A 12,500-nucleotide genomic window follows, 5' to 3' on the forward strand; every position below is an offset into this window, starting at 1 on the left:
CACTGTCCCCCGAGAGAGTCTCGAAGTCAAGGAAACAATCCAAATTAGAATGTTTTATTTGCGGGCAAAAATAAAATTTGCTTTTCAGTCTTAATTGTCTATTAGACCTGTCCACAGTTCGGCCCGCATCCTCCAATCATTTGTGGCAGCTTAGGGGTACTTTCAAGACTGCCAGGAACTTTCAATTTGTCAACAAACCAGAGCAACACTTACTTCAATCAGCAGATGTCCCGTTGTCATAATTCCGAATAAGTTAGAAATCTTCACGTCCTCGACTGAAAAGGGTCGCCAGGAATGCGGCACTCCTTCTTCTCCCAACAGTCCGTCGTGTGTCCAGCCACAACCGCTCCGTCACGACAAACAGGTTCCCCCAAACCCAAGATCTTGTCAATTTCGTGGAGAGGCCAGTTAATTAGTTCCATTGTTTAGATTTGGAGAGCAGTGCAAAAAGAGGTAACAAGAAAGTTAAAACAAGACAAAACAAAGAAGCAAGCAGGAAAGATAAGGGAGAGGGAAGGGGAGCGTCCGCCCTCGATGAGTGCCAGAGAGAAATTCGGGTCGCAGTGTTCGGGGTGGGGCATTCTGACCAGATGCCCGAACCACCTCATCTGGGTCCTCTCGATGTGGAGGAGCAGTGGCTTTACTCTGAGCTCCTATCTCACCCTATCTCTAAGGGAGAGCCCCGCCACCCGACTAAGGGAACTCATTTCGGCTGCTCGCACCCGTTATCTTGTCCTTTCGGTCATGACCCAAAGCTCATGACCCGAGATGAGGATAGGGACGTGGATCGACCGGTAAATTGGGAGCTTTGCCTTCCGGCTTTGCTCCTTCTTCCCCACGACGGACCGATACAGGGTCCGCATCACTGCAGACGCTGCACCGATCCCCCTGTTGATCTCACGATCCAGTCTTCCCTCAAGTGTGAACAAGACCCAGAGGTACTTGAAACGGCCAAATTCAATTCTCCAACCACCAATACTGATAATAGGGAAACCTACTTCTGAGATCTACTCTGTTTTTGGATTCTCTTTGGACTGTTTGTGCGTTTTTCCTGACCACAGATCTGGAAGAAGGTTATAGGAGTGTAGGGACATTTTAAATTCCCTTGAATATTCGTGTTTTGCACTAAAAGGATATGAACTGAACTGTGGAATGTATATGTGGAGGGTACATACAATTGCATATCTTCCTGACATATTTCTAGCCGGGATTCGATCGGAAAAGGGTGGAGTGCCATCTCCGGGTTGGGGAGGAGATCTTGCCCCAAGTGGAGGAGTTCAAGTACCTCGGAGTCTTGTTCACAAGTGGGGGAAGAGTGGATCGTGAGATCGACAGGCGGATCGGTGACCTCGGATAAGCGGAAGAAGATGGATGGATGGATGGATGGATTCGATCGCAGTCCGACAATTTAACAGGGTGCGCGTCATCGAGGACGATAGGAATGTCTGGGACAATTTGCTGTTGTATACTTTCAGCGACAGAACCTGAAGGGTCTTGGACAACTTTTGCGTTAAAATTTCATACTACCTTCCTGTCATTCATTAATTGACATTTCACATGCGCTTATTAACGCAAAATGAGGCCTCCCATGGATCACGGGGCCCTACGCACAGCGCGTGATCTGCGTACAGGGAGGGGCGGCCCCGGCTGGGATCAATTATAGAAGGCTAGAACAGCTCCCGGCCACAACAGTCTTTATCCAAAGATGTCTTTATTATTTAAGCTTCCCCCTTCCCCAATGCGTTACCTAAGCTGCCCTCTACTTTCAAAGCTCTTTTTGGGGTTGCTGCCTTGCACTGTCAAATTGCAAATTGTCTCACTCAAAAAAAAAAACAACCTGAGTTTGAAAAGAGCCGGTTCAGGCAGTGGGAATTGATTTCATGGTCTATGCTTCAGCTTTCCTCCAATTAATTAATCAGCCGTATTGTGTTATCGTTGCAAGGTGCAAAGTCGGAATATTGAAACAGAACACCGGTGATTCTAAGGCTGTGAATTACATTTTTAAATTTCTACTCTCTATTTTATGCGGCTGCTGTCACATATACTGTAAATACTGTAATATTGTACATGGTCATTGGTATATATTGTATATATATTATTGACATCATATAATATATCTGTATATATATCATACTTACCAACCTTGAGACCTCCGATTTCGGGGGGTGGGGCGGAGCGGGGGGCGTGGTTGGGGCAGGGGCGTGGTTTAAAGGGGAGGAGTATATTTACAGCTAGAATTCACCAAGTCAAGTATTTCATATATATATATATATATATATCTAAGAAATACTTGACTTTCAGTGAATTCTAGCTATATATATATATATTTATTTTATTATATATATATGTATATATAAATAAAATAAATACTTGAATGTCAGTGTTCATTTATTTACACATATACACACACATAACACTCATCTACTCATTGTTGAGTTAAGGGTTGAATTGTCCATCCTTGTTCTATTCTCTGTCACTATTTTTCTAACCATGCTGAACACCCTCTCTGATGATGCATTGATGTGTGGCACGCACAAAAGTGCTTTCATCAAATGCATTACAGTCTGGAATCTTCCCTAGCATGGCCCAAAACCGGTCAATCGTTGCTTCCTGAGGAAGATCTTCAGTGCCAAGCACTTGATAGTCCACTACTTCTTCCCGGAGGCTATTCAGGTCCAATCGCAGCTGCGGCTTGGAACTTACAAGCTGTTATGAGAGTAGCGTATGTGTGTGTGTGGCCCTTTAATAGGTGAGCATGTGAGGTGAGTGACGTCAGTGAGTGTGTGTGCAAGAGAAGAGAGGGAGCGGTAGCGTGAGTGCGGGCGGGGACTAGTTTGTTTTGTGTTGGATTGGCTGTGTGCAAGCAATCAATAAAGCAAGATTTGCAACTAATCGCCGGACTCAGGCAGGAAAGGTGCAACAAAGCGTATTTCTTCATCTTACTCGTCGTCGGCGTCGCCATGGCTGTATCTTCCTCGTGCTTCTGCTTCGTCTCCTTGTTGTGTGCACAGTTGTGCACTGCACTCTTTAAAAGCCGTACATGTTATTGATGTTATAGATGGCAGTATTGTCCTGTTTAAGAGTGTCACAACATTGCTGTTTACGGCAGACGAACTGCTTTACGGTAGACGAAAACATGACTGCTGTTGTTGTGTGTTGTTGCCGCGCTGGGAGGACGTTAATGAAACTGCCTATCAATAAACCCACATAAGAAACCAAGAACTCGCTCTCGATCATTCTACAGTTATGTGTTTGGGCAGGCACACTGTTCATATCGTGGGAAAGCGGACTCAGGTCCGCATGGAGCTGGAGGGGGCGTGGCCTCCAGCTCCGCCTGAATTTCGGGAGATTTTCGGGAGAAAATTTGTCCCGGGAGGTTTTCGGGAGAGGCGCTGAATTTCGGGAGTCTCCCGGAAAATCCGGGAGGGTTGGCAAGTATGATATATATTATTCTGTACACATATTATGTATATGTTCGTATACATGTTAGATTTATTATCGTTATATTAGTCTATTTATACCTGCATTTGTCAAGACTTGGTCTTGGGTGTTAGCTTTTCTGGGATGCAACGGAAAGTTGGCTCGGGCGAGACGGGAATGTAAGTGCATTTTTATTTAAAGACTATAACTACAAAAAAAGGAAGTAAACAAAAGGCGCGCACAATGGCGGAGAACAAACTATGAAACCAAAAAGACTATAAACATGGAACAAAAACTTACTTGGCTTGGACAAAAATAGTAGCATGAAGAATGGACATGGAAAGAAGTGTCAGGAATGGACAGAGCATAAATGTGAGGTCGTCAGAACGACAAACTGAAAAGAATGAACTTAAATACTATGGACATGATTAGTGAAAGCAGGTGCGTGACTCAAAACGTGAAACAGGTGCGTGATGTGACAGGTGAAAACTAATGGGTTGCTATGGTGATAAACAAGAGTGCACAATGAATCCAAACGTGGAACAGGTGAAACTAATGGGTAATCATGGAAACAAGACAAGGGAGTGAAAAGCCAGAAACTAAACAAAACACGACTAAAACAAAACATGATTGCACAGACATGGCAGCATTGTCCTTTCCATCCTTACACTTTCCATCATTGTAACTGAGCTACTGTGTTGAACAATTTCCCTTGTGGATCAATAAAGTTTGTCTAAGTCTAAGTTTTCTAAGTCTAAATAGACTTCGACTTCGACTTCGACTTCCTTTTATTGTCATTCAAATATGAACTTTACAGTACAGAGAAGAACAACATTTTGTTGCATTAGTTTACGGATGTATGTTATATTGTCTTTATATTCCAGCGAGTTAATCCGTTTTTCGGGGGAATTGAGGGGATTATTATGATGTGTTCAAGAGTCTTATGGCCTGAGGGAAGAAGCTGTTACAGAACCTGGAGGTTCTGCTACGGAGGCTGCGGAACCTCTTTCTAGAGTCCAGCAGTGAAAATGTTCTTTAGTCAGTGACATAGCTCACGCCATACTTGCCAACCCTCCTGGATTTTCCGGGAGACTCCCGAAATTCAGCGCCTCTCCCGAAAACCTCCCGGGACAAATTTTCTCCCGAAAATCTCCCGAAATTCAGGCGGACTCAGGTCCTCCACAATATAAAAAAGCGTACCTGCCCAATCACGTTATAACTATAGAATGATGGAGGGCGAGTTCTTGGTTTCTAATGTGGGTTTATTGTTAGGCAGTTTCATTAACGTCCTCCCAGCGTGGCAACAACACACAACAACAGCAGTCACTTTTTTGTATACCGTAAAGCAGTTCGTCTGCCGTAAACAGCAATGTTGTGACACTCTTAAACAGGACAATACTGCCATCTAGTGCATTTGATGAAAGCACTTTTGTGCGTGCCACACAGCAATGTCAGAGAGGGTGTTCAGCATGGTTCGAAAAATAGTGACAGAGAATAGAACAAGGATGGACAATTCAACCCTTAACTCAACAATGAGTAGATGAGTGTTATGTGTGTGTATATGTGTAAATAAATGAACACTGAAATTCAAGTATTTATTTTATATATGTATATATATATATATATATATATATATATATATATATATATATATATATAGCTACAATTCACTGAACGTCAAGTATTTCTTATATATATATATATATATATATATATATATATATATATATATATATATATATATATATATATATATATATATATATATATGAAATACTTGATTTGGTGAATTCTAGCTATAAATATACTCCTCCCCTTTTAGCCACGCCCCCGACCACACCCCCGCCCCACCCTGACCACGCCCACGCCCACCCCCCTCCCCCCACCTCCCGAAATCGGAGGTCTCAAGGTTGGCAAGTATGGCTCGCAAACGCCACTTTTTCCATATTTACAAAATATAATGATCACACTATAAGGATTACTTTGATTACATTTAAATTACATTTAAAACAATTTAAATACAGTGGCGCCTCATACGCTGTCACGTAACATTGCACGGAACAAAGTAACCCATTTGCCTGCGTATCATTCGGTGGAATGGAGTGCCACAAAAAATCTCACGCATTGGTCACTCAAAAAATAAACCCAACATGGGACATTGCATTTGATAGCACTATGATAAAGAAGGTGACAAACACATTTGAACTCAAGAAATAAGGTGGCATCCTACCCCATTTTCCGTTCACTGTCGTCGTCAAATTTGTTTTGTGTTCATATTTTCTGGAAGATGTTTATTGGATTTGCAATATTTCTTTGGGAAAACATTGATTCAGTTTTCGTACGACACAATCTTTGTCTGGTCTTTTGGAACGGAGACAATACGGAGGCACAACTGGATTACAATTTTGCTCCTTTGTTTTGATATTGAACTGTCCCTATATTTGCTGTTATACTTGCAAAACATAGGAATATTATCAGGGTCCCCAAGAAGAATTTAATTTTGAGAGCCACACATTTTTTTTTTTTTTTTTTTTACACTTTGTGTAAAATTATTTTTAATACTAATTAACACAACCTTGAATTTACTTTGATGCAGGTTTTGGACTAAAACTAATTCATGGGAAGGATTTTTATTTTATTTGTATTTTTTTTACTGAAAATAAAACAAATTAGCAGTTAAGTTAGCAATTATTAAAGAGGGTTCAACCCATTATGTATGACCTACAACAGTGGGGGGGGGTTATGGTATTTAAAAAAAAAAAAAAAATGTCATAAAGAAATACAATCATGTGTGCTTACGGACTGTATCCCTGCAGTTTGTATTGATCTATATTGATATATAATATATACAGTTAGGTCCATAAATATTTGGACATTGACACAATTGTCAGTATTCCAGCTCTGTACAACACCACAATGGATTTGAAATGAAACAATCAAGATGTGCTTTAAGTGTACACTCTGAGCTTTAATTTGAGGGTATTTACATCCAAATCAGGTGAACGGTGTAGGAACTACAACACATTTTATATGTGCCTTCCACTTTTTAAGGGACCAAAAGTAATTGGACAAACTAACATAATCATAAATCAAATTGTCACTTTTTAATACTTTGTTGCAAATCCTTTGCAGTCAATGACAGCCTGAAGTGAGGAACACATAGACATCACCAGACGCTGGGTTTGGTCACTGGTGATGCTCTGCCGGGCCTCTGTTGCAGCTGTCTTCACTTCCTGCTTGTTCTTTGGGCATTTTCCCTTCAGTTTTGTCTTCAGCAAGTGAAATTCATGCTCAATGGGATTCAGGTCAGGTGATTGACTTGGCCATTGTAGAACATTCCATTTCTTTGCCTTAAAAAACTCTTTGGTTGCTTTCGCAGTATGCTTCGGGTCATTGCCCATCTGCACTGTGAAGCACCGTCCAATGAGTTTTGAAGCATTAGGCTGAATATGAGCAGATAATATTGCCCCAAACACTTCACAATTCATTCTGCTGCTTTTGTCAGCTGTCACATCATCAATAAATATAAGAGATCCAGTTCTACTGGCAGCCATGCATGCCACTACCACCACCATGCTTCACTGATAAGGTGGTATGCTTTGGATCTTGAGCAGTTCCTTGCCTTCTGCATACTCTTCTCTTTCCATAATTTTGGTACAAGTTGATCTTTGTCTCATCTGGCCATAAGATGTTGTTCCAGAACTGCACAGGCTCTTTTACATGTTTCTTGGCAAACTCTAATCTGGCCTTCCTGTTTTTGAGGCTCACCCATGGTTTACGCCTTGTGATGAAGCCTCTGTATTTCCTCTGGTGAAGTCTTCTCTTAATTGTTGACTTGGACACAGATACACCTACCTCCTGGAGACTTTTCTTCATCTGGCCAACTGTTGTGAAGGGCTTTTTCTTGACAAGGAAAGGTATTTGTCTGTCATCCACCACACTTGTTTTCCATGGTCTTCCAGGTCTTTGGGTGTTGCTGAGCTTAGCAGTGCGTTCTCTCTTTTTAAGAATGTACCAAACAGTTGATTTGGCCACACCTCATGTTTTTGCTATCTCTCTGATGGCTTTGTTTTGATTTTTCAGCCCAATGATTGCTTGCTTCACTGATAGTGACAGCTCTTTGGACTTCATATTGAGAGGTGACCTCCCGAGATTACAAACTAATATACCACACTTGAAATGACATCTAAGCCTTTTATCTGCTCTTTGTAAATTAAGTAAATGAAAAAAAACAAGGGAATAACACACATCTGGCCATGGAACAGCTGAGTAGCCAATTGTCCAATTACTTTTGGTCCCTTAAAAAGTGGAAGGCACATATAAAATGTGTTGTAATTCCTACACCGTTCACCTGATTTGGATGTAAATACCCTCAAATTAAAGCTCAAAGTCTGCACTTAAAGCACATCTTGATTGTTTCATTTCAAATCCATTGTGGTGTTGTACAGAGCTGGAATACTGAAAATTGTGTCAATGTCCAAATATTTATGGACCTAACTGTATATAGTGTTTTTTATGTTGATTTAATTAATTAATTTTTATTTCTTGTGCGGGACCACTGCCCTACAATACCAGTGCATTAACTCCGATGCGCACCACAAGCGACAGTGACAAAGTCAAAAGTCGAGGGCAATTTGCTATTATATTCTTATCAGTGGCAGAGCAGGAAGTGGCAAGGAATGCGTTTGTGGTAAAATTTTAAATGGAGTGCACTGTCCTTCAATAATTGACATTTTCATGCAAAATGGACCATAGGGCCCTAAGCCTTGGAAATTGTGAATAAAAAGTCTTTAAAAAACCCCACTTCTAATCTATTGAAATACTAAACGGCAAATATAATTAGACTTTTTTAACTAAGACGGGTAACACAAAATTGCACTAACTAAATCCGTTTATTATTTGATTTGCAAAGCAGGCGTAAAAATGAGAATATCAAGTCAATTGGGGGATGTCATTACTTATCATGGGCCTTCTTCCCTTGTGAGCATGCTGTGTCGTGATTGGATTGCTGTTATTAACAACTCTCTGTGGAAGTAATTGCCATATCACGATCGAGTCATGGGGAGATGTTAGATGGCTGTGAACAGCGAGGAAAGGAGGGAGGGTTGACAATAATTGGGTTTGTTGCATTTGATTGATGTGCGCTTTCATGCAGCTTCTCATCATTTTCTCAGGGATTACGTACTATAAAACACAATGTAATTACTGTTAAGATCTTGGCCTGTCAACGTTTTATCTACTTTGGAAATCACTACTGTAATGTGATGAAAGTGAAGTTCCTTTCGGCTAATGAAGATTACATAGTGTGTAATGTCTTTGGGGAGCAGAGACCACGCAGGTCTGCATTTACACAAAAACCCGCAAGTGAACCCATGGACTGATTCAGAACAAAGCGGCGATAAATATTGACGTAGTTATTATATAATGCATTTCATTACATTATAAATTGAGATGATGAGGCACCTATTGTGCAGTACTGTCAACCACAGATTCAGTGTTAGTCATGTGGCCTTTGTATGCTTTTGTTCTAACAGGTTCTCACTATAAAAAGACAGGCAATATGCAATGACAATAAAGGATGGAAGCATAGAGGGAGCAGGGACATACAGTGGTACTTCGGTTTACAAGTGGCAGAGCTCGTAAACCAAATACTGCTCTTTCAAATCAATCATCCCCACTGAAGTGAATTCAAATCAATCTATGCAGGCCCCCCCAAAAAACACACCATTTGAACATGATTTAAATAAAAAAAATAAAAAAACTTTAATATCACGAATATTGTTTCAAAAGACAACAGTAGCTTTATTAGATACCGTAACTTCTGGACTATAAATTGCAACTTTTTCCCTACGCTGTGAATCTCCGCGGATTACACAAAATTAATTATTATCAAAAAAAATTGCCGAACAGGTCAGGGTGGACCGATTCGATTAATGTTCACATCAAATCAAATGCACTCACCCAATTATTCGGTCAGCCATTTAGCGCATTATGGACTCACCCTCACCATGGTAACGCCGCAACAAAATGTCGCCGAAGCAGCTTTCCAGTTGAAGGCGACTCTACCTGCTGCACACAAAAGGAAATCCACTGTAACCAATGGGTTTCAAAAGGTCGCACTGCTGCGTGTTGAAGAAGACACGTCCGTCACGATTTCAGAGGGGAATTTTACTCAAGACAAAAGTGAACGGAGGTTGCAGGAAGAGGAGAAAGGAGGAAGAGGACAAAGACAACGCTATACTTAATGCCTTTTCCATCAGGCTCCTGTATGCTGTGTGATCGAACACACGTTCCTGTGTACATATTTCATGTTTCAACGCGAACACATGTGGCTTTTGACATGTGAGGACAATATATGTACAAAATAAAGTTAGTCCAGAAATTAAGTGTGTGCGGCTCATATTTAGGTGCGTTCTGTAGTCTGGAAATTACGGTGACATAATAAATTACCTTTCCCTTGGAGATTGGACTTCTACGATATCTCCAGCGAAGTGACCTGTCAGCAGCTTATCCATATTTTCATAGATACATGTCCTTTGTTTGAAAATTACTTTAACGCCATTGGCTGGTGTTATCGGCCGATTCTGATTAAGTTACCGGTAAATAGTGTAGCAATATTATACGTATTCTGTTACACACACACACACACACACACACACACACACACACACACACACACACACACACACACACACACACACACACACCTCAATCACTTTATAAATATATTTCTTTAATACAATGTCTAGCATCCACTTCTTCTCAGCACTGTCCTACACACTTACTTTCTCTTGACCATTGCTTGGAAAAACAACCTTTGTCTTTTTAACAATTCGTCCAATAGCAACTATCCGGGGAGGTTTGTAACCCAATTGTTAGCTTCCAACTTCAATCCTAACAAGTAGCTGAGAGAAAGCTCAAATCCCCAAAATGTGTATTATATTTTTGCATGAGAACATTTTGTTGTAAACTGTGAGGTGTGTGTGTTAAAATCATGGTTGTTTTTACAAATGATGACAGATGTGAACAACACCTTATATTGTCTATGTGTTATGATGAAAAGGAGGGGTGGTTGTATTGTATAATAAGTATGTGTCAATGAAAGGGTATTTTAAGACTTTTCTTAATTTGATTAAATGCTCTAGTATAATTGTATTGTTATAATTGTGATGTTTGTATCTCTTTAATTTAGGTTGCCAGGGACTGCAGATGTAATTAGCTATTTAGCTATAATCTGGTGCAAAACATATCTGTCTTTGAACTAAATGTTTCTGTGCATTGTCCCTTCAAATAAAGACTAAATTAAACTAAAAACTGTAAACTGCGACACCCGTAAGCTCGTACCACTGTATTTGTAATTTTCATCACTGGTAAAGAACAAGAACAAGGCGGATGTGTAGAATTCCATTTTTTGTCATCATATTTCTTCTCCTTTTAATGGTGAGGAATGTGCTGTCATACTGCTCTTTACCCCAACCCTATTTCACATTACAAGACGACAACCATTTCCAAGCACACACAATAGGCTCACGCTTTTTACCCCCTGGTTTATCCATGTCTGTTTTGGGGTTATTGCTCCACTACGTGTCATATTATTACACACCCTCTCCAATAGCTGTGAGTCGGCACTAGAGGCTAAGCATGCACATACTTATCCTGTTTCCAATATTGCACCTTTTTCACAGGAGGAGCCATATGTGATGTTCAAGAAGTCCGATAAGCCCCTGTATGGAAATGACCGCTTTGAGGGCTACTGCATAGACCTGTTGAGAGAGCTCGCCAACATCTTGGGCTTTATCTATGAAATCCGCTTGGTGGAAGATGGGAAATATGGCGCCCAGGAAGAAAACTCTGGCCAGTGGAATGGTATGGTGAAGGAATTAATGGACCATGTAAGTCCCCAATTTTTTCTACAGATATTTTTGTACACCACAACTAATGTCATGCATTGTTAAATTTGTTGTTGGTTATAAGACTTGGACAAGTGTTTAGAAGAGATTCTGTTAATTGTGACTCGGGTTGCAAAAGTGGGATTTTGGTAAAGCACATGCAGACATTCTCTAACCATTGATACATGACTTGAGATACAAGAAGGTAACAGTGTAAACATGGTACTGATGGTATTTATTCAGCTGAATATGAAGATTTCAAATTCTTCACCCCACTTAGGGAATTTTTCAACTACAACCCCAGCAAGTACAAGACATTGAAACAATGTTGACAACTTGTTGAATTAGGTCCGGATGTTGAGCTACTCAAACTGAACCTGCTTTTTGATTCAATGTTGGGTTCTGACCTTGCTTTGACCATTGAAATTCATTGCCCAACCAATAGCCTACAACAGGGGTGCCCACACTTTTTCTGCAGGCGAGCTACTTTTCAATTGACCAAGTCGAAGGGATCTACTTTATTCATATATATAATTTATATTTATTTATCTATGAAAGACACGTTTTTGTTAACAAGTTAATTGTGTTTAATGATAATACAAGCATGTTTAACACAAATAGATTCCTTTCTTTCGTGAAGACAAGAATATAAGTTGATGTATTACCTGATTCTGATGACTTGCATTGATTGGAATCAGACAGTAGTGCTGATTACGTCCACATTTTTGAATGGAGGAGAAAAAAAAGTAATCCTTTCTGTCCAATACGTCATGAAAGTGGTTGGTTTTTGGCATCGTATTTGTCCAGCTTCCATACTCGTTTGTATACACTTTACAAGAAAAACATTGGCGGCAAACTCCGTAGCTTGCCAGCTTGTACACGCCAGCTTTCTGAGACTCCTGTTTTGATAGCGCAGGCAGGATGAAGCAACACTTTTATTGTGAAGACAGGAACTGCACAGTCGGTCTTTAGAGTTTGGACCGCAGGTACGGCGTGAGAGTCTGTTGAAATAAAAAGTGTTTCTCGCCGTCCTGTCGGACATTGTTTCTTAATAATGATCTGGCAGCAGCCAGTGTCATCTCACAAGACACTCGGGTGCCGTGAATGTCAATCAAGTGACGAAAGTGACGTCTTGGGGAAGATTGATGATCGCTAATTTTTAGGTCTATTTTTTTAATGCCTGGCTGGCGA

The 12,500-nt window shown here is 40.5% G+C and overlaps 1 protein-coding gene across 3 annotated transcripts in view; it reads left to right on the plus strand.

Moving 5' to 3' along the window:
- grik2 (glutamate receptor, ionotropic, kainate 2) overlaps nucleotides 1-12,500 on the plus strand; it is a 581,700-nt gene that overhangs the window by 432,093 nt on the left and 137,107 nt on the right. For all 3 annotated transcript variants that reach the window (XM_061948573.2, XM_061948579.2, XM_072912957.1), the window contains exon 11: nucleotides 11,106-11,312. In XM_061948573.2, the coding sequence (XP_061804557.2) occupies nucleotides 11,106-11,312 (207 nt within the window). The remainder of the gene's footprint in view (nucleotides 1-11,105; nucleotides 11,313-12,500) is intronic.

The sequence above is a fragment of the Nerophis lumbriciformis genome, linkage group LG04 (assembly GCF_033978685.3).
Source record: "Nerophis lumbriciformis linkage group LG04, RoL_Nlum_v2.1, whole genome shotgun sequence".
Classification (NCBI taxonomy): domain Eukaryota; kingdom Metazoa; phylum Chordata; class Actinopteri; order Syngnathiformes; family Syngnathidae; genus Nerophis; species Nerophis lumbriciformis.